Source organism: Aspergillus sclerotioniger (assembly GCF_003184525.1).
Source record: "Aspergillus sclerotioniger CBS 115572 chromosome Unknown BO94scaffold_11, whole genome shotgun sequence".
NCBI classification, from domain to species: domain Eukaryota; kingdom Fungi; phylum Ascomycota; class Eurotiomycetes; order Eurotiales; family Aspergillaceae; genus Aspergillus; species Aspergillus sclerotioniger.
In genome coordinates, this window is record NW_020291001.1 from 406,859 (window position 1) to 432,867 (window position 26,009).

At 53.3% G+C, this 26,009-nt stretch overlaps 11 protein-coding genes across 11 annotated transcripts; 3 read left to right on the plus strand and 8 right to left on the minus strand.

Moving 5' to 3' along the window:
* Positions 1 to 112: 112 nt before the first annotated feature.
* BO94DRAFT_534253 (ubiquitin-conjugating enzyme E2) lies at positions 113 to 1,596 on the minus strand. The gene is made up of 4 exons (XM_025611497.1): positions 1,272 to 1,596; positions 1,194 to 1,205; positions 892 to 1,042; positions 113 to 824 (listed from the first exon to the last, which is right to left on the minus strand). The coding sequence occupies exons 1-4, from the start codon at positions 1,296 to 1,298 to the stop codon at positions 541 to 543; spliced, it is 474 nt and encodes a 157-aa protein (XP_025468389.1). The 5' UTR covers positions 1,299 to 1,596; the 3' UTR covers positions 113 to 540.
* A 190-nt stretch (positions 1,597 to 1,786) lies between these two features.
* Positions 1,787 to 4,207, minus strand: BO94DRAFT_534255 (serine/threonine-protein kinase). Its single transcript, XM_025611498.1, has 6 exons — positions 4,068 to 4,207; positions 3,744 to 3,925; positions 3,353 to 3,404; positions 3,081 to 3,288; positions 2,877 to 3,033; positions 1,787 to 2,819 (listed from the first exon to the last, which is right to left on the minus strand). Exons 2-6 carry the CDS (start codon positions 3,748 to 3,750, stop codon positions 2,014 to 2,016), a joined length of 1,230 nt encoding a protein of 409 aa, XP_025468390.1. The 5' UTR covers positions 3,751 to 3,925; positions 4,068 to 4,207; the 3' UTR covers positions 1,787 to 2,013.
* Positions 4,208 to 5,708: 1,501 nt separating this feature from the next.
* Positions 5,709 to 7,256, minus strand: BO94DRAFT_545472 (uncharacterized protein; the record flags this gene model as incomplete). The annotated part of the gene is made up of 3 exons (XM_025613240.1): positions 5,709 to 6,768; positions 6,793 to 6,989; positions 7,053 to 7,256. The coding sequence occupies 3 exons, from the start codon at positions 7,254 to 7,256 to the stop codon at positions 5,709 to 5,711; spliced, it is 1,461 nt and encodes a 486-aa protein (XP_025468391.1).
* A 586-nt stretch (positions 7,257 to 7,842) lies between these two features.
* On the minus strand, positions 7,843 to 10,612 carry BO94DRAFT_464018 (putative serine/threonine protein kinase; the record flags this gene model as incomplete). The annotated part of the gene is made up of 5 exons (XM_025608047.1): positions 7,843 to 8,643; positions 8,677 to 9,726; positions 9,773 to 9,942; positions 9,987 to 10,101; positions 10,172 to 10,612. 5 exons carry the CDS (start codon positions 10,610 to 10,612, stop codon positions 7,843 to 7,845), a joined length of 2,577 nt encoding a protein of 858 aa, XP_025468392.1.
* A 2,698-nt stretch (positions 10,613 to 13,310) lies between these two features.
* Positions 13,311 to 15,238, minus strand: BO94DRAFT_584739 (aminotransferase-like domain-containing protein; the record flags this gene model as incomplete). Its single annotated transcript, XM_025615648.1, has 7 exons — positions 13,311 to 13,565; positions 13,621 to 14,445; positions 14,498 to 14,574; positions 14,634 to 14,829; positions 14,888 to 14,919; positions 14,970 to 15,006; positions 15,077 to 15,238. 7 exons carry the CDS (start codon positions 15,236 to 15,238, stop codon positions 13,311 to 13,313), a joined length of 1,584 nt encoding a protein of 527 aa, XP_025468393.1.
* A 1,717-nt stretch (positions 15,239 to 16,955) lies between these two features.
* Positions 16,956 to 18,621, plus strand: BO94DRAFT_37807 (amidohydrolase family protein). The gene has a single exon (XM_025607238.1). It carries the CDS (start codon positions 17,352 to 17,354, stop codon positions 18,417 to 18,419), a length of 1,068 nt encoding a protein of 355 aa, XP_025468394.1. The 5' UTR covers positions 16,956 to 17,351; the 3' UTR covers positions 18,420 to 18,621.
* A 230-nt stretch (positions 18,622 to 18,851) lies between these two features.
* Positions 18,852 to 21,248, minus strand: BO94DRAFT_534262 (putative thiamine pyrophosphate enzyme). The gene is made up of 3 exons (XM_025611499.1): positions 21,135 to 21,248; positions 20,848 to 21,060; positions 18,852 to 20,778 (listed from the first exon to the last, which is right to left on the minus strand). Exon 3 carries the CDS (start codon positions 20,776 to 20,778, stop codon positions 19,144 to 19,146), a length of 1,635 nt encoding a protein of 544 aa, XP_025468395.1. The 5' UTR covers positions 20,848 to 21,060; positions 21,135 to 21,248; the 3' UTR covers positions 18,852 to 19,143.
* On the minus strand, positions 20,879 to 21,574 carry BO94DRAFT_37821 (uncharacterized protein). Its single transcript, XM_025607239.1, has one exon. It carries the CDS (start codon positions 21,474 to 21,476, stop codon positions 20,979 to 20,981), a length of 498 nt encoding a protein of 165 aa, XP_025468396.1. The 5' UTR covers positions 21,477 to 21,574; the 3' UTR covers positions 20,879 to 20,978.
* A 139-nt stretch (positions 21,575 to 21,713) lies between these two features.
* BO94DRAFT_534263 (IQ calmodulin-binding motif protein) lies at positions 21,714 to 24,258 on the plus strand. The gene is made up of 5 exons (XM_025611500.1): positions 21,714 to 22,255; positions 22,324 to 23,140; positions 23,195 to 23,326; positions 23,381 to 23,776; positions 23,846 to 24,258. The coding sequence occupies exons 1-5, from the start codon at positions 21,866 to 21,868 to the stop codon at positions 24,118 to 24,120; spliced, it is 2,010 nt and encodes a 669-aa protein (XP_025468397.1). The 5' UTR covers positions 21,714 to 21,865; the 3' UTR covers positions 24,121 to 24,258.
* A 106-nt stretch (positions 24,259 to 24,364) lies between these two features.
* Positions 24,365 to 25,366, plus strand: BO94DRAFT_584744 (putative 2-methylcitrate dehydratase (PrpD); the record flags this gene model as incomplete). The annotated part of the gene is made up of 3 exons (XM_025615649.1): positions 24,365 to 24,692; positions 24,768 to 25,258; positions 25,316 to 25,366. 3 exons carry the CDS (start codon positions 24,365 to 24,367, stop codon positions 25,364 to 25,366), a joined length of 870 nt encoding a protein of 289 aa, XP_025468398.1.
* Positions 25,367 to 25,490: 124 nt separating this feature from the next.
* On the minus strand, positions 25,491 to 25,976 carry BO94DRAFT_584745 (uncharacterized protein; the record flags this gene model as incomplete). The annotated part of the gene is made up of 1 exon (XM_025615650.1): positions 25,491 to 25,976. The coding sequence occupies one exon, from the start codon at positions 25,974 to 25,976 to the stop codon at positions 25,491 to 25,493; it is 486 nt and encodes a 161-aa protein (XP_025468399.1).
* Positions 25,977 to 26,009: the final 33 nt, after the last annotated feature.

Consider the following 26,009-nt stretch of genomic DNA (forward strand, 5'->3'; position numbering starts at 1 on the left):
GATTTGGTTGGTTTTGTGGTGGGGGAGGGGGCTAGAATTTTGATTGTAGTGGATGTATTAGATAAATGTTATATTAGGATTAGGAGTGTAGGTGTGAGTATGGGTATGGGTATGATGTGGTCTTGTATGGTTAGATTCTTGTATCTACTTGGTTGAGACATGCAGGAAATAACTATATATGGTTGTATGGTTGTATGGATGTATGTATGTATGTATGTAAGACGGGGTTTGTGCAGAGGAAGAGGAGGAGGAAGAGTAAGCGAATGAGGTGGACAGGGACATTGAAATAAAGGTTTAGAGGGAAATGTAAAAAGTGTGAAAGAATAAGAAGAAAACCATGCATGCATGCACCAGTCCATCCGGTAAACTCCGTAAGCAGTAACATATTCAAGGCAGAAAGGAATAAAGACTGCGCGCCAATGCCGATGCAGGTAAAACAAAGACACTCATGTCCGTCTGTCCGTCCGTCCGTGGCAGAGCTATCGACAACCCCCTACCAACCAGATCCACAAATGATGTGACGTGTCTCCAACTCGCAGCCTATACATTATCATCGTCGTAGAAGAAATTGATGTCTCGGGGTCTTCTGCGATTGTAGGAAACAAAGTCACTATCACCCGGCGGGCGCTCGTCACGCGAATTTGCGGTCAGCATGCTCTGGATGCTCATGCAGACGCTTTCGACGGTCTGGACGGGGGACCAGCCGGCTGAGCTAAGGAGATCGAGACATATTATTCCGTTACTGTAGATGTGGGGGTGGATGGGGATCGGGCGGGGGTGGTCGGAGGTGGATGGACATTCGATAAATTGGACTTCGGGGGGTTCTGAGGAGGTAGATTGATTGGTTAGTTTGGGGGGTAAATGAGAAAGGAGAGGGATGAATTTCGTTACCAATTGGGTATTTGTTGCTAAAGGTGAATTTGAGCCGGTAGGTTTGATTCTGGTACAGTGGATTGGAATCAAGCACTTTGATATCCATTTGCCATTCCTCGAGGTTGTCCGATTTGACGATTGTGATTCCGGGGGGTAGATGGTCTTGCATCTGGTTGGAGTTAGTTCTGTGGAGGGTATTTGGGGTGAGGTGAGAGGCGAGATGAGGGTAGGAGAGCCATTGGATTGTGTTAATGGAGGTTGTGGGGTGCATCTCATAGTGGACATAGCGGAGGTAACGGATATAGATGGAAAAATCGTACCTTGAGGAGCTCCTGTGGTGATTATTGTGTTAGTTGAGCCGACCCGATAATGAGCCTAGATTGAAATGGCTTGCTTACCTTGCTCAGGCGCTTGCTGGCAAACATGGCGGGCAGAATGTGTTTGAGGCCGAGTGAAGACTAGCCGAGCGTCGATCGTTGTAGAAGATCTGGGGGAGACGGCCGGCCAGTCTCGTCGGGAGAAATTGTAAGATCGTGGAGGCGCACAGATGTATGACGTCTGCTACTAGCGTGGGGTGATCCACCTCCGACGGATACTACCTCCGAGGTGAGAGGCTTAGGGAAGATCGAGGAGAAGGGCGGGAAGGTAGGCTGCGGGCAATGACCGGGGAGTGAGACGAGCGGAACGAAGAGAGGAAAAGGAGGGGATGGTGGAGGGGAGATCGGAGGAGGTTAAAGAGGCAGTGAATGTACCTCGCGCGGCGATCATCTGCTGGCGGTGGCTGACGCTCCGCCCCCTGTCACCTGATTGGCCCGGGCCGATCACGCTGGGGACCCCCACGTGATGCCCGGCCATCTGATTCGGTCATCTACATTTATTTACTACTGAGTACATAGTAGAACCAGGACAGATCTCGTGCAGTATGCAGCAAGTTCATTCAGATCACAATGAAAAGAAATATTATCTCCCTAAGTTAAAGCCTCCAAAAAGTCCAGACCTTGTTGACAACCAACAAACAAGTATATGAACGGGGAATCATCGAAAGTTATTCACAGAAGAACAGTTCAGTGATGGTCCTAGACCCAACAAGAATTACCGGTGCACACAAATCAAACTCTATCAACGCTGTCCGGCCAGCCCTCATGAATGTGTCCGCTCACGAGCTTCGCGCTCGACCTTCTCCCGCTCCTCGTTTTCCTTCACCTCGCGAACCTTGGCGAGCACAACCTCCCGGAAGATCGCTCCGCGGGCGATTTTGCTGAGACTGCGCTTCTTCTTACCCGCAGTCTCACCGTCGACAGGCACAGATGCCGACTTGCCATTGGGCGAGAGTTGCGGGAAAGGCGTCGAGCCAGAAGCATCCTCCGATGCTGCCATCTCCACAGGGCTGGGAATGTCTTCGTCATCTTCCTGCATTTTGAGCGCCTCAATGCGGTTGGCCAGTTTGATGATTTCGATTCCGCGGCGGAGACGAGAGCGAGCAAGGTAGGCGCGGATCTCGGGCAGCAAGTCGCGGTCGCTGGCCGACTCACCCGTCAACCAGGTGTGCTTCAAGGCCTCCTCGGACGTGACACGCTTAGCAGGATCCGGCTGCAGCAGCGTGAGGATGAAGTCCTTGGCATCCTTCGAGACATCGCGCCAGTAGCGCTCGTGGAAGATGATTTTTCCGGTTCGGCACTCTTCAATCAGGTCGGACAGGTTTTCGGACCGGAAGGGGGAGTATCCACAAAGAAGGGTATAGGTGATGACACCGAGAGACCACATGTCGACAGCCTTGCCGTGACCTTGCTTGAGCATGACCTCGGGGGCGGCGTAGCCGAACGAGCCCGCCATGCTGGTCAGAACCTCGCTCGGATTGTCCAGCATCTTGGCGATACCGAAGTCGGCGAGAACTAAGGGAGAATCGGGCAGGGGAGTGAGATAGAGAAGGTTCTCGGGTTTCAAGTCTGATCAGATTGAATGTCAGCGTCCACGCCAGCCTGGAACTCGGAAGATGGGCATACCCCGATGAACAATATGGCGCTCATGCAGGTAGTTGACAGCACCAAGCACCTGTCGGATAGTCTGAGAGGCATCCTTCTCCGTGAACTTGCCGTACTCGCAAATCCGGTCGAACAGCTCACCACCAGTGGCCAGCTGAGTGACAATGTAGAATTTGTCCTGTCATCGGTTAGACAAGGAGATCCGAAGCGGCTTCACGAACCCACCTTCGATTCAAACCAGTCGACGAAGTGGACAATGTTGGGATGGTCGAGAGCCTGCAGCATCTCTAGTTCATCGTAGACCATCTGCTCGTTGCCCCGGACATTTTTTTTCAAGATGATCTTGATGGCGACCTTTCCTTTGCTGCTATCGGCTTCACGGACGATACCGTATGTGCCAGCTCCGAGTGTTCTTCCAAATTTGTAGTGAGACCTGTATGGTGCAACGGTTATTATATGTCCAGAGACGAAGAGATGCGACAAGATTCTTGCCGTACTTTTTCTCGTAGCTCTCTGGCTGTCCCGACAGCTTGTTGAGCATGGTATGAACTGCGTAACACCCATTGGTTAGCAGAGCAACATGGAACGAATTGAATGCGGCTCAGGAAACAAGTGCGATAAAGAAACAGTGGTGATCATGTCGGGAGATCGAACCCAAAAGACAGAACAGAACAAGGATGCCTCCGGCGTGGATACAATGGTTCCAGGAGATCATGGCAAATAATGGCATCGACATGACTCTTGGAGACCAAGGCTACCAGTGCGGACACAACAATAGCAGAGAAGGTGGCTGTCAATGACAAGCTACGATGACAGGAAAGTAGGCCATGGTGGGATGCACCCGTGGAATTGACGGCGGAAGAGGGAAGAAAGAAGCCAAAGACCTACAACTCATGGTGTCTGGGGAAGGACCTTAGTGAGGGCCCTAGGGGATAATCGGTAGGTAGTGTGCGGTGGGCTCTGAGCCGGCGAGCGCGAAGCTGATGGGAACCCCGCACGTGAGGGAGATAGCGGGGCGGTTCAAGTAAGGCCGCAAAGGTCGCGTCGGAGAGATTCGTCGAGGACAGGATCTGGGAGGAAGAAGAGGGGGTGAGTATATGTTTTAACTTCCGTACACGAGCAAAAGCGGCGTCCGTGTGGAGGAAGCGGATTGTGGGTAATCAATCGATAGGGGTAAAAATAAGTAAACACCAGCAGTCGGCTGAAGCGTACCTGGTCGGGGCTTATCTCCTGCTGGTTGCTGCACGTGCGAGGCAAAGCAATGCAATGCAGCGTCGGTCGGAAGGAGACCGGGGAGAGAGAGAGAGCGAGAGCGACAGAGATATCGCAGAAGAAAGACCGCTGGCCGAGAGTCAGGAGGAGAGGAATTGCGAGCCGAGCGATTAAAACTGGAAAGGAGGGGAGGACGCGAGAAAAGGTGCAGTCTGGCCCGCCGATAGAGTTCGGCCCATGGCTGCCCAGCACAGCCACGGGGGGGGGTTGCGCGGAGGGGCCGGCGGGGCCTTTTGGCTATAGCGACACGCAAGGCTGATGCTGGTGGATGGATGGATGGCCTCGCCAGGCTGCCTTCCCTTCCCATGGGTGAGCGACGTCTTTGTTGCCATGCATCATGCAGTGTGATTCACCACAGCCTATTCCTTGAAAAGCCATGGAAATGTGATCCATAGATCACATCAGTCTCCAGTCATACTATAAAGTAAGTACTTGTCAGACCGTCTCCGACAGACAGTGAGACCATGAGGCACAAATGGCAGAAGTTCCCACCCTCATTTGGAGATGGGGGTTTAGTGTGAAACCGTCCCGAAATCTGCGACGGGCCAATGCTGGCGCCTGGACAGCCAGGCACCCACCTTTCCTTCCCCGAGTCAGTCAGTCCCTGAGCTAATTCGATTGATCGATTTTCTGCTCCCTGTCGGCAATCGGAATTGACACCAGCCACCGGGGATATTGACACAAGATCAAGTGAAACATTATACCTAATCCGTATCCGTATCCAGTCTCTTGTGTTTTGCACATGGTCAGCCAAAATTGAGACACCCGAAAAAAGGGGTTATGGCAACGGGCGTGACTCTCACCCCCCTGGGCGGAGATGCAAGCTAAAATCTCATCGGATGCTTGACCATGTCGACCCCTGCTGAACCTGCTCATAATTGGATCGGGCTGAGCTGCCAGCGTCTGTCAGCTAGCCTGCTCGGGGAATCCCACCGTCTAGCTTGTCGGCTGTTTCCTGTTCTCCACTGCGGCTGATGCAGGTTATAGCCTCGTGGCAGTTATACACACTACGCTTAGTTTGTTTTTTGCACTTCTCCTACACGTCTTATTCTACCGGATTATGCTAGGGACAGACATGTACATGTGCTTACATCTTGCTCATAGCGTTACTCTACTGATTCTACTAGAATCTTAGCCGATAATACATCAGCTTACTTTTACATTCCTGTATCTTATTTACCCCACACATGCCTGAACGCGATCAGGAAACCCGTAAAAGACAGTGTTGTGTGCCATGCCAATTGAGTTTGTGCGTCAGGCATACAGATTACAGTATGCCTTGATCTGCAAACAAGGTTGACAGGATCCTTCATCCGAGTAGATAGCGCCCGATGCTCGGACGGATTTCAACCACCAAGCAAACCAAGGATGCACAGCGTGGCTGCGTGGCTTGGCACGTCCGGTACTCTGCATCAATATTCTCAGTACATGCCAAAGGCCCATCATTGCCACTCATTCATATCATCACCAACCATAACCATGACCATAACCTTGTTCATAACAACCAACACACCAACCAATCCACACATCCAACCACAACAGACAGATCCAATCCCCCCATTTTAGTAATGACCCCAACTCTTATCCAGAAGACCTCAACCCCAAATACAACTCATCCAACACCCCCTCACAAAACCCCCGATAATACTCTTCCCCCTTCCACCCCAACCGCGGGGACCGAATGCCCGCAGTCCTCCACCCTTCCCCTCTCAACCTCTCAATCCGTTGCACTTTAGTCTCTTTCATCAACGACAATGCGCGTCCTGATCCCCCAGCAATACTTTCTCCAATATCCTGCATAGATGAAGAAGATGGCGGAGAGGATGAAGACTTCACCGGACTAAAACTCCAAAATGACCCCGAGCGACGCAAACCCCGCGACATGCGCCGTGCCTCCTGGAGGGCGGTGATTTCATTGATGTGGGTATGGAGGGTGGTGATGCTGGATTTTATCTGCGCGTGGAGGAAGTTCAAGGCTTCTTTTTGTTTTGGGTCGGTGGTGTTGGGTTGGGTTTGGGGGTGGTGGTGGTTATGTTTCTGATGGAGACTCCCAGAAGAAGAAATCCCAGAGTCAGAATAAGGATTAGTAGTGGAAGTAGGAATAACTCTTACTGGCAATGGCGGTACGAAACCAGAGCTACCTTCAGTTGGATGTTTCTTATATTGAGGGAAAGGTTGCTGGTCGAGGTTGAGTTCAGAATCCAGATTCAATCCCGACAGGCGGAGGATTTTTGCTTCAAAGGATTCACCGGATGCTTTGCGGACTTTGAGTGGAGAGGGGATTAGGCCTTGCTCGTGGGGTAGGTGGAAGAGTTCGTTTGGGCCGTTCGTGGTGGTGAAGCTGTTGTTGGGAGTGTCGGTGTCGCTGTCGGTGTCGCTATCACCGAGGCTGGGACTATCCTGGAAGCTATCGCTGTGGGAGCTCGATTCTGCATCCGAGTCCTGGGTGAGTAGCCACTCATACTTTTCTTCATCCTCATTCTGATTCGGATCCGCATCCTCTCGATCAATAAACGGATCATCTTCGAACGGATCTCCTCCAAGTAAATCAATACCCTGAATCAATTGGGCGATACTTCTCTCCAGGGTGTCGTCGCTACCTTTATCCTCATCCTCATACCCATACTCACTATCCGTATCACTGTATCTGTGCCTATCACGCTACCTCTCAACCGCACCCCCCTCTTCTTCAACAGAGGCAGTAGAAGGGACAGAGGCATCACCAACCCACCCCCCACAAACAACAAACCACTCCACAGCAGCCTGCAACAAAGGCAACTTATTCTTCGAGTAATTGTGTGCTGCGAGTCCCATACCTTCGTAGGATATGGCTGTGTAGAAGGTGAGGTAGGTTTTGTGGATCTATCGTATAGTTAATGATATCTGGACGGGTATAAAGGACCGAGGTATAGGAGAGCGGGTTACCGGTTCTTCAGTTAACGGTAACAAATCCTCCGCTAGAGCAATGCATTGTCGGTAGTGGTGGGAGGTATAGAGGTGCTTGATATCGCGGAGGGTGAGGGGCCAGTTTTGGAGCTTGGAGTTGGGGGTGGATGTGGTTGAGGTTGAGGTTGGGGTGAAGGTGGGATTGGGATTCGATTTGATGGTAGGATTGGTGGTATGAGGCATATTGGATGTAGGATTGGGATTGAGGATGGGATTGAGATGTGGACTTGTGAGGTGCGGAGATTGTAGAGGGGAGTCGAGGAGGATTGGTATAGAGGAGGACTGGTATAGAAGAATAGGGATGAGATGGACCCACGACGCGTGTCACGTCTTGATGTGATGCGTGTGGAGACACGTTTGTCTGGGGGGTATCTTTCATAGAAATTATTTGGTATGGTGTTGGATATTCTAGAGTGGTTTGTAAGAGGTGAATTTTGTATGCGTCGGTGTCTTTCAATTGTTGCGGTGAATGGATTGGTGTAGACCTGTCTGCCGTGAAAACAACTGGAAAGGATATGGACATCTAGATGTACATACGAAGAAGGACCTACGTGGACTGCACCATTAGCTAGCATATTCCATTATCCACAAGCTTAAAGCCACGTCTGGATGGGGCCTATCAGACCACATCATCTCAGACAACATGAGATATGCGTCGAACAGCTCTCAAATGACAGCAAAATAGCCTTGTCACAATCATAAATCATAAAACACCCACCGACATGTCTATTTGCTTTTCCATCTAACCCCACCCATCATCGAACGAATCCTATTCAGCATCCGGCTTGGCCTCGGTCTTCGTCTCTTCAAGACTCACTCGCGACAAGGCCCGGCCAGTAGCATTCAACGAATCAATAAAACTCTCCAACAACCGGTCCAGCTCGCTCGAGATTGCATGGTCGCCCGCTCCAGACATGAAGATGTCGAGTTGGGGCAGGGTCAAATCCGGGAACAAAATCGGCTCGCCGTCATCAGTCGTCAGCGCAGGAAAGGTGGTCCGAGCAGTAGGCAGCGAATCCGACACGGAGGAACTTGCCGACGGAACAAAAGGGAGACTCAGGTCCAGGCCCTTGGTCGGGATCGCTGTCGGAAACGGTTCGGACAAGGAGGGGTCGTCATCCTCGGAGGGCTTCCACTCAGGTTCCTCTTCCTCATCAGGCCCCGGTCCGTCCATGATGTGAGTTTGGCCGTAGTTACTGTATTGGAGCGAATGCATTAACCCGGGATATTCCGGCTGGCTGGGACCCGGGCCCGAATTGGCTGGCGGAGTCGAAGGACGATCGAAGCGAAAGGGATCGTAGTCCATCTCCGAGCTCACCGACGCATTGGACTCGCCGGAGCGCGACGTCGACGGGCGGGAGTCCCCGGGTTCGCCAATGCTCGAGCGTCGGATAGTCGCAGACGGCGGCGGAATCTCAATAATAGGCGCCTTCAGAGTATCGTATCGACCTGCGTCTGCAAGGCTATCGTTTGCAGGCCCGTCGTCGGCCGGGGCGGTCATAACAGGGAAGGTCCACTCCATGGTGGCACGCTTGTCCGACGTGTCTGGCTCCGCTGGCTTTGTCTCCGGCTTTGTCTCCGGCTCGACCACTGGCTCCGCGACTGGCTCGCTCGCTGGTTCGCTGGCTGCCTCGGCCTCCTCCTCGGGCGGTTGCATAAAGACTGGGAACTTCCAGTCCATCGTGGGAGGCCGTGGCCCAGACGCTGGCTGGTAGGTCATATCCTCCTCATCTCTGTTGCTGCTCACCCCGCTGCTGGACGAGCGCGAACGACTTTCAGCCGAGTTACGGTGCTGACGCCCACTGGTCCGGTTCGCCCGAATGGTATCGGCATCGGCAAGTTGGAATGGCTGGGCCGAGGTGGCTCCAGCAGCATAGTGTGACGAGTCGAACGAGCCAATGTCGATGTCAATGAAAGTGGACGTCACCGAGGATCGATCGGTATCAGTGCGAAGTGGGAGGTCGGACACGGGGGCCTTGGGCTCGATGGGGACGAAATCATTTTTGGTCTCGTACTTGTAGCTCGGCATGTCTTCATTGAACAAGCCTTCCATCGCCGCAGCACCCCGGCGGACACGCTCGTCAAAGTTCGCTTGATCTTCGACCGTCATTACCTCCTCAGATGGCTCTTCCGGGAGGTCGTTCTCCGAGCTCGTGGTGGTGGTGGGACTGATTTGGTCTTCCATCTCCGCCAGAGAGGCAGCCAGCTGGTCGAGATCGATGACAGAGAATCGACGCTCGAAGCCATCGGTCGTGCTAAAGTTCCAGTCCTCTTCGTAGCCGCCCTCATCTTCGGGAAGCTCCGCGGCAACAGCACCTCCAGGATGAAACAAAGAGATACGCTGGCCACCTCGTTGGGACCACTGATAGTACATGCGAACGAGCTCGCTGAGGGATGAAGTGGGATAGGCTTCCGCGGTATCAGCGATGTACGGGTGCGCCAGGACATCTGCCATCGCGGGCCGGGAGATGGGGTTCGATTCCAAGGCAAACGAGACGATGCTCTTGAGGCCGTCGCTATATTTGGAATTGTCCAACTTGGGGGTGTTGCGGGTCAACTGCCTGCCAATCTGCATGCGCTCGCGTAGGTTGGAATTGGGAGGATTTCCAGTGGCAAATTCAAACAGTGTGCATCCGTAGGCCCAGACATCAATCTATCGTAGTTAGCATTGGAGTATGTTCGTGGAGGCAATCGCTTACCTCGCTACCATACTTGTGGGCTTCACCGCGAGTCGAGAACATCTCTGGTGGCATCCAATGTGGTGTGCCGATCCAAGTAGAACGTTTGTCCATCTGTGACTGGAGTACTCCGGCCACACCGAAATCACAGATCTGCAGTCTTCCTTCCTCGTGGATCAAAATGTTGGCAGCTACAACAGTCAGTAAGATCCAAGCGCTATGGACGGGTGCATACCCTTGATGTCTCTGTGGATGATGCCCGCATCATGAATGGCACGCAAGCCAGCAGCAAGCTCTCGTGCAACCGGGATGATGAACTTTTCTTCGAGTCGGTCGCCGGTTGCCCGCATCTAAGTGGATATTAGACCAAGAACCACGTGGGGAAGATACACTGTAGTATCTCAATGATAAAGGGCATACCAAAGTCCTAACACTACCCCCGGGGCAGTACTCGGAAACCAACCACAGCTGTGAGTGAATGGAATGCGCCTCGATCAATTCGTTGATGTTCTTCGCACCCGCATCCTTCACCTGTTTCATGACCTTGGTCTCATGGATAAAGTCCTTGATCGATTCATCCTTGAAATCACGGACGGACTTGTAGTCCATGGAGTCAATGTCCATGACCTTGATGGCGACAACCTTGCGAGAAGGGAGCTGGTGGCCCTTGTACACGCGTCCGTATGAGCCCTTACCAATCAACTCTTCGAATTCATAAGGCGGGGTCTCAGTTTTGGCTCTGCGGCACATCTCTTGGACCGCAGCACCTTGTTCACGAGCTAGCTTGATGGCCTCCGCCTTGTGCTTGGTGATGGCAGCCACCGCGGGGTCCAGGAACCGCGAGGCACGCGAGGAATCCATGATGGGCGGGGGATGATGAGGGTGTAAAGGATCGTGGAAATCAGTCGGACGATCGGAATCTGGCTGGGGGGTGGAAGGTGGGCAAGGGAGATTGAATTCCCAAGAGATATCGGGGGTAGAGGACAGAACTGATCGGGGGGTGAGAGGAAAGCCTGCAGGGAGATTGGAGGATGTGGGGAGGGCAATGGACGGAGGGAGTAGAGGTGAAGGAGTCCGGCCGGCCTCCTGAGATCCACTCACGACACTAACACCCTGCTGGTGGGACCTCTCTGGGGAATTCGCTGGGGGGTCGGGAAAATGGGTCGATAGGGGAGCAATGGAAAGGGGAGGGACGTGGTCCAGATAGGGATCCGCAAGGCACACTCGGGCCGGCTTGTCTTCTCGCCAGCTCCCGTGCCGAAAGAGATTTTGAAGCGCCGCAAGCGCCGAGTCGGCGGAGCCTTTGCTGCGGAGAGAACGTCGACGACGCGCCTGGCGGCCAAACGGATAGGTTTGAGAGCGCAAGTCTCCTCTGGCCGAGGGACTCTCGCCGTCGCTAGTTTCCGCGCCACGTGCTTCAGCTAGAGGTTCGTCTTTTCCGGACGAGCTCTTGTGGTGATGCTTTCTTTCGGTCCTTTTGCTCAGCGACTGCTTGCGCCCTGACCGCTTCTCGGGCTCGTCACTACGGCTGTGCCTGTGGACGAGAAAGCCAAAATATCGGCGGGCAGTGTCGTCCGGAGTGGGTGGTTGGGAGGCAGGCAGAGGACACTGGATCGCCAATGACAAGTCAATGTCAAACTTCTGCTTTAAGTGCCTTCGGATTTCCTCGTCCCGATTGTTGGATCGGCGTTTTCCGAACCCAGTGCTAGCCCTGCTTCAGTAAGCTTAGGCTTAATTCTCTCACGAGCTGGAGACACACCCTAGAAGCGGGTCTTGGAAGATGCTGTCGCTGTCGTCGCTACCTGGACACAGTTAGTCTTGCATTCAAATTCCACTTGCGAAAGCTTACCAGTGTCCTGATCAGGGTCCTTGCAGTCTTGCTCTCTATTTAACTCGCAAGCCCTTTCTACGCTGTCAGGGTCGTTCCTTTGCTGTTCCTTCCGATAATTCTGGGCACTGCATCAAGGTCAGCATGTATATCCAACGGCTCTGGATGAAAGCGAACTCCTCGCAAATCCCCCAACGCTCAGGAGAGCTTGAATCAGCCATCGTCAACGATCACTCAAGAGAATCCACAGCAAGACAATCAAGACTAATCAAATGGGTGATAGCAGAGTATCAAGGCGACGTTGGAGACGGGAGATGCCATAGGAGACAGCGAGACAAGCCGACAGAGGAAGGAGGAGAGAAGAAGAGGGGCAAGGCAAGTAAACACAGAACACAGTCACTTACATCTATGTTGAATTTACTTTATTTGTAACAGACTGTGTGCCCACAAGGGAAGACTCGTTGTTCTTCCTGTCTCTACTTCACGAAATCGAAGGCACCCGGTTCACTACAGCCTGTTTTCACAGATTCAATGCACCCAACCCGAGTGCTATCCATGTTTAGTATATATTCCCCAGTTTCCCATAGTCCTGCCTCTTCAAATCGCAAAACAAGCAACAAAATCAGATGTGAACTCACCTCACTGTTGTATTGCATCCAAGTTCGATGCTGTGAATATAAGGCGGTGAGAAGCGCTAATTAAGTGCGCTAGTTTAGCGCGAGCTAGAAATTAGTTCTAGGAGGTGCCGGGCGACTGATTCCGGTGAATATGATCCAGAGAAAAGCACGAAGGCCAGGGCTATATTTTGAGCTGATAGCTGTCCTATACAGCAATATAGATAGGCAGGTGTTGGAACCCTGCTACACACTTGGATTCACGCGTCTTTGGGTATGAACCAATGCTTGATGCCAAACAGATGAAATCTTAGGCGATACACCAATCTAGATACATGTTAGCACTGCAATGGCTACACATTTATTAAACATAACATGACATTCTATAAGGGATAGTCAACAACTTCAAAAACACAAAAGAAGATGAACCCTATCACTCAGCTGGGTCTTGGGCATGCTGGATATTATCCACTTTGTACCCATCACGTGACAGGATTCACAAAACCACGCAACTCAGTGCATGGGCAAACAGCACCTGAGCCACCAGAACACCAGACCTAGGGCCTGTTGTTTATCCTGCAAAATTGAAGACTGACTCACCTACAGCGGTTCCTAGCAATTTCCTCAACCAAGCCAGCTGGTTGACCGAAAGACAAGGGGTAACCGAAGTTCAAATGCAGGGGGAAGGGGAAAGAATAATAGAAGAGAAGGAAATCTAGGGGTATCAAGGCTGCAAAATCGAGGTCAAACAACAGAAACCATTATCGCCGTCCTCATTATATCAACATTCTATAACTGATTAACAATAGAGAATGGTCAGGGTTGAGTAAACGTTCGATTAGAGTTCCAGATCAATCAATCGGATAGTGTCACAGTGGATCAGCCGCGGATTATTGTTTTCCAGCTTCCGACATCCTACACCAACCTGCACAACAACAGCATTTCAATGCACAGACAAACCAGACAGGCATTAAGAGAAGCAACTCCAAGGATATTTCAACATAATGTTTGTTTGAAGTGCAACAAGCAGCACGAGATCATTCAATATGCTATATGTATTGTCACGCTAGACTAAATGCAATATCAACTTTCCATATTTACATTTACGCGGCTGTTACTACAGACCGAATTGGACCTTCAGGGAATCGCCAAACCGCCGAATGGCTTCAGTAATGCCTTCCGAGCTGGCAGAGGCAAATGTAGCGCGGAAGAACATCTTCTCTTCGTGGACGCCATCAGCCTTGAACCAGCTGCCCCGAGAAACAAGGACACCATTGTCGACGGCAGCAAGGAAGACTTCTTCTTCGATGGATTCACGAGTCTTGCCGGAAGAAAGGCCAGGGTGCTTCTTCCAGTCAACTTCGATCCAGTGCTGAAGTGTGTTAGCCTACCATCAGATCAATAATCCAGGGTGACCGTGTACTTACAAACATGCCTGCGGCCGGAGGAATCCACTGCGCAATCTCCTGAGGGAGGTGCTTTTCACATGCATGCATCATCGAATCTCTGCGGCCGGTGTACTGCATACGCAGGTTGATCAGCCAGTCAAGGTATCCGGAATGGCCCCAGTGCTCATCAAGGAGCTTGTAGAAAACGAGCTGCGAGATACCGGACGGGTTCTGGGCGGAGGCCTCGCAGTTCCGGATGAAGCGTTCCACCACCTGCTCGGAAGCAACAATCCAGCCCGTTCTTGATCCAGGAGAAAGAACCTTCGAGAATGACTCCACGCGAAGAACACGTCCGTCCACGTCCAGGCTCAGGTAAGACGGCACGAGTGACTTAATAAAGTCGTCGTGGGTGGCCGGCGGCGGGACGGGCTCGCTATCCGCGCCGGCATAGGGCTGCATCTGCAAGAAGTAGTACGGCTCATCCTCCACGATGTACACATCATGCTTCTGAGCGACCTTGTACACAGCCTTACGTCTCTCCACTGACTGTGTAGCACCGGTGGGATTCTGGCCAGTCGGGATCGTGTACAGCACAAAAGGCTTCCGGCCACCCCGGGCAGCCTCATCCCAGTTGCTCAACACCTCATCAAGAGACTCGGGCAGAAGACCCTCCTCGTCCATCTTGATGGCCGCCACCTTAATTCCGAGGGGAAGCGCAGTCTCTTGGGCACTCGAGAAAGTGTACTCCTCCATCATAATGTAGTCACCGCGGTTGCAGAGCATGCGGAGTATCGTGTCCCACGCGTACGTGCTACCCGCGGTCAAACAGCATTGCCAATCGGCATAGGGAGGGTTGTGGATGAGCTGACAGCTATTAGCCTAACACACCGGGAATAGTTCCCCATGCTTCACCTACCTCAGTATGCTCCGTCACGAACCTAAGCAACTGCGGAGTTCCCGATGCCTGTCCATAATTGAGAGCAACCTCCAGGTCTGACCAAATGGTTACTCGATGAATCCAACTGATTGGCCAGAGAGAGGGCGCAACTAACCAAAAAGGCTCTTTCCATCCCGGACGTCACCCTTGTTCGCATCCAGAACGGTTCCCTCCGGGGCGAATTCGGGCGCATTCGGGACCTTGACGGAGAGTTGCTCGATGGGGAAATATTCCGGCGAGGGGAGACCTCCACCCAGCGAGATCAAGCCGGGGTTCTTCAGGTACCGGGCAGCCCCCTTCAAAGTGGAACTCTAAGTGAAGAGTTTAGTTTCCAGGTCCACCTAAGCCATGGTGTATGAACGGACAAACCTTCCGGGACTTCGACTCGACGGAGAAGATATCTTGCGGCGTATTAACAGCTGACGGGGGCGGGAGTGATCGGACGACTTACGGTCCCAGCGTTTCGACTGAGGCTTCGTGTAGCAGTGCTAGGACAAGAAATTACAGATTAGCTCTGGGCACAGTGGAACTGTATGATCTTCGACAGGGAGAACCTACCGGGCTCTTAAAGATGTCACTGCTCGTGGCAGGTGCAACACCGGTGGGAATCTTTGCGCCCTTGGCTCTGAGAGCAGGGATGGCATCGACCGTCAATGGGCCGGAAGCGGCAACCGAGCCCACGTTGTTGGAGTCATTGTCCACGGCGGCGGGAGGACTCATTCTTGGATCAGGGGTTTGATGGAACGTTGCAGGGGAGGTATGGTAGTATTCAGGATTCACACAATCGGCGCACAGGCAAGTATATAGACGAGAGTGAACGACCGATAGCGAAAGGGAAAGGGAGAATCGAGTCACAGACGGCGTCCGCTTTTTTCTCCGCTTAAATGGGCGGACCGGTTCCGCCGAGGAACCATTGGGTCGCTGAGCAAAGGATTCAGGTCGGCAGCCATGAGTCCACGACGCATGCGAAGCACACCATAGCTGATTGGAACCTCCTCAACGATCCGATCCATTCGGGGAGCTTCACCGCGTTTTCGTTATCTAATTGCCCGTGAGATACCGCGCGCGATGTGACGCTGTCAGTCACAGGGCGCGGCGGACAGCGATAACGTGATTGGTATTTCCAATACATGTCATGTATGGTAGGGCCCCCTGCTCCGCACCCTCGTAAGAGCTGCACTCGATCGCAGCATCATTGGTCGGTCTCCGAAAGGTGGTACACAGTAGCAGGGGAGCTCCATGATTCAATCCAATGGGCAGATGATCATCATTGCCTGCAGGGCCAAGGCGACCTGACGAGAATGTGAGACGCCTCGAGGGAGGCAAGGACCAGCACGGTTCGGTCAATACGGCCCGGGTGACAACCCCGCGCCTAGATAAGGCTATCGCCGGGATCGGAGCTGCTTATCGAGATAAGAATCGCCTTTTTTTAGACGATCTATCACCACCGAGTAGACACGCGACGGGTCAATCTGGGCTAGACAAGAATCCTTTGGACTAGTATCTAGATAGATAAACTGACATGTCTGTCAGTCTTTGGAGGACCCACGTGGTAATATCGAGATCCGGGTTTACCGAGATGCCTATCTATAGAATGGCACCGGCTAAGGAGTACGTAGCCAATGGACATCCTGGTCAGAGAGATGAAGATATTCTCCACAAGATGATATTGTACTAGGTAGTAGTAGTCTTCAGTTATATTTCCGGCATACACGCGTATCGATATAGGTTTTTGCAGGAAGGAGAGAAGATGGGGAAGGCACGTCCTGTCTCGGCTTACTAAGGCCCAGATAGACTGGGGCAGTCCTCTCTCTCTCTTTCGGTCTCTCTCTTCTTACAGGGCTCCTACATTGAAGCTGGACTTCTCCTCTGCAGCACAGTTCTCGACCTCAACACATCCCCCATGGTCTGAGGCTCCATTTCCTCAACAAAATGAAGTATTGCTAACGTTACGGATCTAGAAGGCCGAAAACCGCCTGCCATCATCGCTGGCGGGGGTGGCCTGTTGTCCCCTCTATCAGAAGCATCCAGGCCAGCCATTAGAGCATCGGAGCACCATTCATCTTAACTTGGAAGGAGAGCATGCGCAGACAATGCCAGACCTCACCCACATCATCGATGTGACGTACGCTAAAGTCATGCCACTCTAGTCATCTCCTCATGCTCTGCTCCGATCTGCTTCGGGGAGAACGTTCAAGTGGACGCAGTGCCAGCGATCATCCCAGGCCAGAAGATGCACCACCTCTCTCACACTGAGATCATTCCCAGCTATCTTGCTGTCGACCCCTCTCCTGAGGCCATCCACCAAACGGGATTGTCACAAGCCGTTGCCTTTCCCCGAGTCTATCCGTGCAAGACCGCAGTTGCGACTCCCCCAGTCTAGATCAACCGTATACCCACGAGGGACCTCAGATGAAACAACCATGATCCATAGAAGCCCCGCCTTGCATTTCTCGTACATAAAATTCAGCTCTTCATGATGTAGGCAATGCCACCTCCACTCACAAATGAAGGCAGATGAGACCCTGGAACACGTACCCGAAAGTCAAACTTGAGATCTGGAATCAATACCCCTCTCTACCACACTCTTGTAGCTGGCTACCGACCATCTATACCCCAACATTCGAGTGGGGAATTCCGCGGCAGATGATTCTAGTAACATGCAACATCATGCAGGGTTTACCATGGTCTGGAACCGCGACGAAGCTATATAATTCCCTTCCGGCACTCAGTCTGGGAATCATCTCGAGTAACGAGCATCTACTCTCTCCTTGAAACTTTACTTCTTTTTGCAATCTTTTGTCTACCAATCGTCCAATCGAACCAATTCACTATGCGTGGAAAAGTTGCCATCGAGGAAGCCTTTGAGCTGAAGGACGCGACCGGCGAGATCGAGGCCCAGGCCGCCCTCTACATTGCCCCAAATGATGTCGAGCGTTACAAGCGACAAATCGTGTCGATCACGGATGAACGCCTGGAGCTATCCGAGAAGAACGGCATCGGATACACCATCCTCTCCCTGACCGTCCCGGGTATCCAGGGCATTACGGACCAGTCCGAGGCCGAGAAGAGGGCCGAGAAGGTAAACAACTACATCCATGACCAGATCAAGGGACACCGCGACCGCCTGGGAGCGTTTGCGGCGCTGTCGATGCATGATCCCCGTCAGGCAGGACAAGAGCTTCGCCGCTGCGTGAAGGAGCTAGGTTTTCACGGGGCCTTGCTGAATGATGTCCAACATACCGGAAAGGGCGACGCTGACCAGCCCCTCTTCTACGATGGGTCTGACTATGACGAGTTCTGGAGAGTGGCTGTGGAACTCGACGTGCCGGTCTATCTGCATCCTGCTGCACCTTTGCGGGATACCATCAACTACAAGCAGAACTACGCGGATCGGAAGTATCTCGTGGGCCCGCCACAGAGCTACTGCAACGGCGTTGCACTGCATCTGATGGGCCTGATCACCAACGGAGTGTTTGATCGGTTCCCCAACCTGAAGGTTGTTGTTGGACACATGGGCGAGCGTATTCCGTTTGATTTCTGGCGGATGAACCACTGGGTGAATGGTGTGGAGAGGCCTCTGGCACAGAAGAACGGTGACACCATTTGCGAGCGGGAACCGCTCTATTACTTCCAGCGCAACATTTACATCACAACCAGTGGGCACTTCTGCACTCAGAACTTGCGGTACTTGTACGAATACCTGGGCGATGAGCGACTGATCTTCAGCGTTGATTTCCCCTACGAACGCATGGAGCACGGCTGCAGCTGGTATGATGATGACGAGGAGCAGATCAAGGAGGCGCTGGGTGGACGGGATGGATACCTTCGAGTTGGCCGGGACAACGCGAGAAGGTTGTTCAAGCTCAGCAAGTTCAAGGACTGCGATGCGCCTGTTTGATTGCAGCCATGAAGCCTCCTCCTCGATTCCGCGGTGCGTGTAGTATGGAGTAATTTGCAGTCTTGGGCGTTTGTTTTGATTTACTGTGGGTGAAAACTGAACAAAAAAGCATTCCGGGATGTACGCACTTGACTAGTTTGCTTAGTCTTGATTTGATGGCTCGCTGTTCTTGGTCGAAGCCCACTAGTTAGGTCAATCTAACCGTCCATCCTGGATGCTGCTGCTGGCTGTAGGAGTCGCCTAGCTTGTAAAAGGCCTTCACAACTCCATTAGCCCCTTCTATTCATCCATAGATGGCACTTGAGCTGAAGATATGCCACTGCGAATGTCATACAGGCATAACCGCACACAACTGAATAGTGAACGACATCTACCCGAACCTCTACATAGGAAATGTACAAGGGACTACTAATTTGATCAACTCATCAATCAACCAAGCAGATCTGTCTCTCTGTGCCTGTGTGTGTGTGTGTGTGTGTGTGTTTACCGCTGACATGTATACATTCCAGTGCATAGCTTACATTACTGACTTACATTGCAAAGGCGATGGATCGTAAAGGTACTTCTAACTGATAGATTTATCCCGTGTTTAGACAGACGGGTTGTGTCATATAGCATCAAGTTCGTTGTCGGTAGATCTTGGCCTCGTACATGGCGTCATTTGAATGAGATAAGATAGATGGGATGGGATAGATAGCATATAAGTCCGGTGGGGGACAAGGGGTCAGAGGAGCGACTTCGCGACATACTTCCCCTCCGTACCATCGAGCTGGGCTTCCAGGACAGCAGTAGTGCCATTCTGTACGCTTTTGATGGCCTCGGGTAGGAGTTTCTGGAGCTCGGCGACGGTGGAGGCTTGAGCGCCCCAGAAAGTGCCGCCGGATGCGGCTTTTGCGATCCCGGGGTAATCTGGGGTTGGGGCGAAGGAAATGTTTAGGTCTTCGTTGGTAGCGCGGGAGCCGTCGCCGTTGGGGTGGACGAGGAGCATGCTTCGTCGTGGGGCGTTCCAGCCTTTGTTGTTGAGGACGATGGTGAGGATGGGGATGTTGTAGCGGCGGGCGACCCAGTAGACGGATCCCGGGACGGAGAAGAGGTAAGTGCCGTCGCCGACGATCTGACAGACAAATTTGCCTTTGTTGGGCCCGCCGTGCTGGACGTCGGTGGCGAGTTTGATGCCGAGGGCACCGCCGCCGGACCAACCTAGACCGCCGCCGCCGCAGTTGATCCAGGATTTGGGGGTCGTGGGGGCGATTTGGTCGGCGACGGTGCCGGTGAGGGTGACGGATTCGATGGCCCAGATGGTGTCAGAGGGGCAGGTCTGGCGGATTTGGCCGAGCAGGTAGGATGCGTTGAGGGGGGCGGTGGCTCCGCCCGGGGGTGGGAGGGCGAGGGTGCGGATGGATTGGCGGGTCTTTTGGAATTCCGCTTCGCGACGCTGGCCGCGAGCGAAATTCTCGTTGGAGTTGATGGTTTGTTGGATGGAGGCATTGGAGGAGATGTATTCGTTGAGCTGTTTGAAGGCGGTTGCGGACTCGGCGCGGAAGGTTGCAATGGTGGGTATATAGGAGACGGGGATTTGCTGCTTGAGCGGGTCGACGTCGATGTGGATGATCCGGGCTGAATCGGATGGCTTGCAGAGGGTCGGGATCCAAGGGACGTCGCAGTCGGCGACGAGGATGAAGTCGGCGGTTTTGATGGCGTCGTGAACGCCGAAACGCATTCCCAGATATGCGGGGTGATCGCCAGGGAAGCACAGATCACAGCCGCCGGTGTCGAGGACACGGATGCCCTTGAAGGTGTTTGCTAGGGTAACCAGTTCCGTGACACCCCGGGCTTCTCGACCGGAGTAGCCGACGATGACCAATGGCTGTTTGGCGGCTGCGAGTTCGGACGCGATCAACTCGACGCCCTCTGATGGTAGGGCAGACGGGGAGACAGTCACCCAGTTACTCTGGTTGAGGCTGTAGGGGATAATTTCTTCCTCCATGACCTCTCGAGCACCGGCGAGGTAGACCGGCCCCTTGGGATCGCTGGTCGCGAACTGGAGGGCACGGTTGACCATCTGCTTGATGTTCTTCCCCGATCGGATCTCCGCTGCATAGCGGCAGTATTGCGAGACGATCTGCTTCTGGTCGGGGACATCCTGGATCCAATGGATGTACTCGGTCCGGGAACCGCGCATCTCCCCCTCGATGGTGTAAGGGGAGAGGCCGGCGAAGATCAAGACGGGAGCGCGGCCACAGGAGGCGTTGTGAATGGCGGCGCCGAGACCCTGAGTGCCAACATCAACATGGACGATGACACATTGAGGCTGGCCGGTCAAGCGGGCATACCCATCGGCCATGGACAGCGCCACCATCTGCCAAGGTTGGCAATACGGGGTTAGTGTCCGTCTGGGCGCGACAAAATCCGGAGTCAATTAGCTCACCTCGTTGGGGCAGGTCACAATCTTGGGGAACTCATTGGGCTTTTCCTTCTGGCCCTTGACTATAGCCTCGAGGATGGAGGGGTGGTCGGACCCCAGGTTGACAAAGACATGGGTGACCCCGGCCTACCGGGTCAGCTGTGAGCGAGAAGGATCATCCTCTTCCATCTCACCTCCCATAGGGCCTCGAAAAAGGCGAATGACGCAGTGTAGACCCTGGATTGGATGTTGTCAGTCAGACATGGGGAATTGAACATGCACCAGGCCGATTGGTGGGTAGAGCAACTCACATCGTCGCAGTCCGGTTCGCAATGGTAATGTAGAGAAGACTGGATTGAGAGGAACGAGAAAAGTGTGGGGAAGAAGGGATCGCAGATTGATAAGGGCCAGGTACTTAAAGTGCAGACATCGGGGTCAAGTCCGAGCCTGGTGAGGAGAAGCGCAGGGGAAGGGCTTAACACCGAGGTTAAGTAGACGGCCGATTGGTGTTTGGGGTGAAGGTTCAGCCCCTCGGCCACTGAGGTAAGCAGCATCAATGGAGTTGGAGTTTGAATACGACGAACTATGTATGCGCGATGCAATAGTCCGCACTCGAGTATGACAGTTGCTGCGGGGATAATCGGCATTTGCATGCAGACCCGTCCAGACAATTCACCGACAATCGATCAGCAGCTGAATTACGGTGTTGGGAGCATCGCCGCCATATCAGCCCTATTCACCATCACCACTGGCAGGGTGCTGCTTATCAAAAAAGCCAAGTTTGTAGTCGGTGGATCCATCCACTCGCCCGATTCCTGGGTGGATTCGCGGTGGACTGGAGTGGCCACGTTCAACCGCAGCCCCGATGACGTCGTGCTCGCCAACCCTCGCTTTCGTCAGTCCTCTTCGCGAATAAAAGACAATATTGCCCACATAGCATGGCGGAATCCATGCTCATCCCGTCGTCGGTTTCTCCAACGCAAATGGGCGATTGATTGAATGCTGCCGTCCGATACGTCATCAATCGTAGTAGGCAGCCATCATGGCGGCGCCGCTTCGGCCCTGGAGTCCCGCCAGCGAATCCACTTGGATGCCCCTTTTTAAACTCTCGGGCGCCGTCTGCTCCCTTTGCTTGGCCTCGATTGTGTTTTGGTTTGTTCGTCAGCCCAAGAGTGCCAATCGTGTCCGCGTCACCATGCTCTCCGACACCGTCTACGAGCTCTGTCATGACGACAAGACTGTCAGCTCCGAGCTGCTGAATGACCCGTCGCAATCTGGCCCGAAGGTGTTTGAGCGTCTTTACCACGATCGCAAATCGAAACTGCACAGCCATGACTCGAAGGAGTCGGCCGACGATGCCAAGAACGAATTGAAGAAGGTGCTGGAATGTGGGAATTGGGGCAACTCCGAACCTAGCGAACTGTTCCTGAAGGTTAGCCAAACTTCCATCACCACCAATCGGGCGAGAATTTGCAGGGGAGAGTTCTGACTGAAGTCAAGATATACCACGATGCTTTGTGTTCTTTGGACAAGAACCCGATGGCCGGCGTGGTCTCGCCTCCGTTGATGGGCAGCCATGGCGTGGTGCCGTTGACCATCATTGCGCCTTTGCCGGATCTGTGCCGACACATGGCGAATTGTATCGTGCGGGCAGAGCAGGAGGTGTTTCTGGCGACCAATTTCTGGATCCACTCGGATGCCTCAACACTGGTGACGAACGCCTTCCGCGAGCTGTCCCGACGGGCAGGCGAGCGTGGCACCAAGGTGATTGTCAAGATGGTCTATGATCGCGGCGACCCTCACCAGCTGTTCGAGAACCACCTACCTGTGCCCGAGAAGAAGTACACCAGCGAGAAGGTCCAGCTGCCACCGGCTGAGGAGATCCCCAACATCGATCTGCAGGTGGTGAATTACCATCGGCCGATCTTCGGAACATTTCATGCCAAATTCATGGTGATCGATCGGCGGATCGGGCTGCTGCAGAGCAGCAACGTGCAGGACAACGACAATCTGGAGATGATGATCCAGGTGGAGGGGCCGATTGTCGACGGGCTTTACGACACTGCCCTGATCTCGTGGGGAAGACCTCTCGAGCCTCCGCTGCCCATGCTGGCCTCCCCGGCCACCGGCGCCCCAATTCCTTGTCACTCTACCCAACAGCCCGACTATGACGCTCCTGATCCGGGGCCTCTTCCTGAACTCACCGTCGACGACCACCACTATGACCCGGACATCCGTCGCGAGGCCCAGCGAATGAATGGGCTGCTTCTGCCACGAGACGGCGAAACCATGACCCAAGCCGTAACCCGTCGTCTCAGTATGTCCATCTCCACAGCCCAATGGTTCAGAAACAACTAACCAACCTGCCTAGACACCACCATCCAGACCGACATGACCGCCGATGCCCCGGAGAGCGACCAAGACCCGATCATGGAACCCTACCTCGTTCTCCAACCCCACAATCCCTTCCCAATGGCCGTCATCAACCGCGAGCCTTGGGGTGGTACGTCCATAATCCCCATCCCCATCCCATGTCACTCTTACTAACCTCCTCCAGCCCCCAACCATAGCAGCGTTCACACCCCCCAAAACAGCAGTTTCCTCTCTGCCATCAAAAACGCCCAAGAATCCATTTTCATCCAAACCCCCAACATGAACGCCGAGCCCGTCATTGAGGCCCTTATCGAAGCCATCAAGACCCGCGACGTCACTGTCACATGCTACTTGTGTCTGGGCTACAACGACGCCGGCGAATTACTTCCCTTTCAGAACGGCACGAACGAGATGATCGCCCACAGGATGTACAAGGCGCTAGATACTGATGATCAGCGCTTTCGTCTCCGGATCTTTAATTATGTGGCCAAGGATCAGACCAGACCTATTCACAATAAGTTTAAACGGAGAAGTTGTCATATCAAATTGATGATAGTTGATGAGAGGGTTGCTATTCAAGGTACCTCCCCCGGATTCAACTGCGAATTAATCCAAGTGAGGTCAACTAACGAGATAAATCTATGTACAGGAAACGGAAACCTCGACACCCAATCCTTCTACCACAGCCAAGAAGTCAACCTGCTTCTAGACTCACCACTAATCTGTCGTGCTTGGCGCCACGCCATCGACCGCAACCAGAACACGGCGTTTTATGGTGGTGTTAGTCCCGAAGACGGCTGCTGGCATGATCCTAATACTAATGAGATTCCGGTGGGTTCGATTGGAATGAACCCGGGACACTTTAGTTGGGCGAAGGGAGCAGTTGGTGCTGTGCAGAGGGTTAGGGGGGCGGGGGGGTTCTAGATCAAATCTTTTGGTATATATCTTTTGGATTGTATACTGACATTGTTTGACATATCGTGATGTATAGTTATGCTTGGTATTTAGATCAGCGATTTATGACACGTTGGACATGTACGACGTTGCTTAATTGAATAAATAGAACCACATCCCCTACTCTACACAACCAGACTTAATACCTCACACCCATACCACCCCTAAACCCCCTATTACCCTAGAGATTACCAACATAAAAGAACAACCAACCATGACATCCCACCCCTACGACCAACCCATCCGCGACATAACCAACTACATCCACAACCACCCCATCACCGACCCAGAAGCCTACACCGCCGCGCGCATCGCCCTCCTCGACGCCCTCGGCTGCGCCATTGAAACAGTCTCCAAGAGCCACTCCGCCCGCCAACTCCTCGGCCCCTTCATCCCCGGAACAACCGTCCCCAACGGCTTCAAAGTCCCAGGAACAGCATACCAAGTTGACCCGGTCAAAGGAGCGTTCGATCTAGGCGTGTTGATTAGGTACTTGGATCATAATGATGCTTTGGGGGGGAGGGAGTGGGGACATCCTTCTGGTATATCCCCCATCCATACCCACTAACTACTATACGAACTAAGAATCGAAACTGAAATGGAATGAAATGAAATAGATACCATCCCCGCCCTATTATCCATAACCGATTACCTCAGTCGAAGCGATACAAGACCAACAATAACGCTCCACACCCTCCTAACCTCCCTCATCAAATCCTACGAAATCCAAGGCCACTACCAACTCCACAACGCCTTCAACACCCACAACATCGACCACGTGATCCTCGTCAAACTATCCTCCACAGCCATCGTCTCATATCTCCTAGGCCACACTCCCGAAACCACACAAGCGCTTCTCTCGCACGTCTGGATGGACGGACACCCCTCCCGACTGTATCGGGGGAAGGAAACCACTGTGCCCCGGAAGGGCTGGGCCGCTGGGGACGCGAGCAGTCGGGCCGTGCAGTTGTGTTTACTGGGGGATAAGGCTGGGGAGGCGATGAGGGGTGTTCCGGGGGCGCTTAGTGCGAGGCCGGGGGGTTTTGGGAGGGGAGGTTTCCTTTGGGGTTTCGGTTTCCGGAGGATGATAGTGGTGGTGCTGGAGGGGGTAAGATGGGAAGCGAGACCGTGAAGCGGGTGATGTATAAGCTAATGCCTGTTGAAGGACATGGGATTGCGGCTGTTGAGGGGGCGGTTGTTCAAGCGGGACGGATGAAGAGCATGGGGGTTGGGATTGAGGATGTGGATAGGGTGGAGATTCGAACGACTTGGGCGGCGGAGCATATTATCTCGCGACCTGGGAGGGGGAGAGGGAGGGGAGAGGGGCCTGCGGAACGGGATCATTGTTTGGAGTTTGTGGTGTCGGTGGCGTTGGTGAAGGGGGGGAGTTGGTGGTGGAGGATTATTGGGATGAGGCGGGGTGGGGGAGGATCCGGTGGTGGAGGAGTTGAGGAGCAGGATTGTGGTGACGGTGGATGAGAGGTTGACGAGGGATTATCTGGATCCCGGGAAGAGGAGTATTGGGGCTGGGGTGGTGGTGAGGTTGAAGGGGGGAGGGTGTTGGAGGAGGTGCTGGTGGAGTTTCCGGTGGGCCATGCGAGGAATTCCAGGACCAAGGGGGAGGTGAGGAGGAAGTTTGTGAGGAATATGGGGTTGATGTTTGGGGAGGAGGAGATTGAGAGGGTGTTGAGGTTGGTGGAGGTGGATGGGCTGAGGGTTTGTGAGTTTGTGGATTTGTTTGCGAGGAATGATACTGCTGGTGTTGAGGCGAGGTTGTGAAGATGAAGAAGAGTAGGGAGAATGATGGTTCCGGGCCAGTTGTTCATTACTAGTAGTAGATATGCTCTAGTAGCATTAAT

What these genes read in the sequence shown, in the direction of transcription:
- BO94DRAFT_37821 (XM_025607239.1), bottom strand. Translation starts at nt 21,476, where the DNA reads ATGCAAATGCCGATTATCCCCGCAGCAACTGTCATACTCGAGTGCGGA.
- BO94DRAFT_534263 (XM_025611500.1), top strand. Translation starts at nt 21,866, where the DNA reads ATGGCGGCGCCGCTTCGGCCCTGGAGTCCCGCCAGCGAATCCACTTGG. An exon ending in CTAGCGAACTGTTCCTGAAG is followed by an intron (nt 22,256 to 22,323) that starts GTTAGCCAAACT and finishes ACTGAAGTCAAG; the next exon opens with ATATACCACGATGCTTTGTG. An exon ending in CAACCGCGAGCCTTGGGGTG is followed by an intron (nt 23,327 to 23,380) that starts GTACGTCCATAA and finishes AACCTCCTCCAG; the next exon opens with CCCCCAACCATAGCAGCGTT.
- BO94DRAFT_534262 (XM_025611499.1), bottom strand. Translation starts at nt 20,778, where the DNA reads ATGGTGGCGCTGTCCATGGCCGATGGGTATGCCCGCTTGACCGGCCAG.
- BO94DRAFT_534253 (XM_025611497.1), bottom strand. Translation starts at nt 1,298, where the DNA reads ATGTTTGCCAGCAAGCGCCTGAGCAAG. An exon ending in TAGCAACAAATACCCAATTG is followed by an intron (nt 825 to 891) that starts GTAACGAAATTC and finishes CTACCTCCTCAG; the next exon opens with AACCCCCCGAAGTCCAATTT.
- BO94DRAFT_37807 (XM_025607238.1), top strand. Translation starts at nt 17,352, where the DNA reads ATGCGTGGAAAAGTTGCCATCGAGGAAGCCTTTGAGCTGAAGGACGCG.
- BO94DRAFT_534255 (XM_025611498.1), bottom strand. An exon ending in TCGACTGGTTTGAATCGAAG is followed by an intron (nt 3,034 to 3,080) that starts GTGGGTTCGTGA and finishes AACCGATGACAG; the next exon opens with GACAAATTCTACATTGTCAC. An exon ending in GCGCCATATTGTTCATCGGG is followed by an intron (nt 2,820 to 2,876) that starts GTATGCCCATCT and finishes CAATCTGATCAG; the next exon opens with ACTTGAAACCCGAGAACCTT.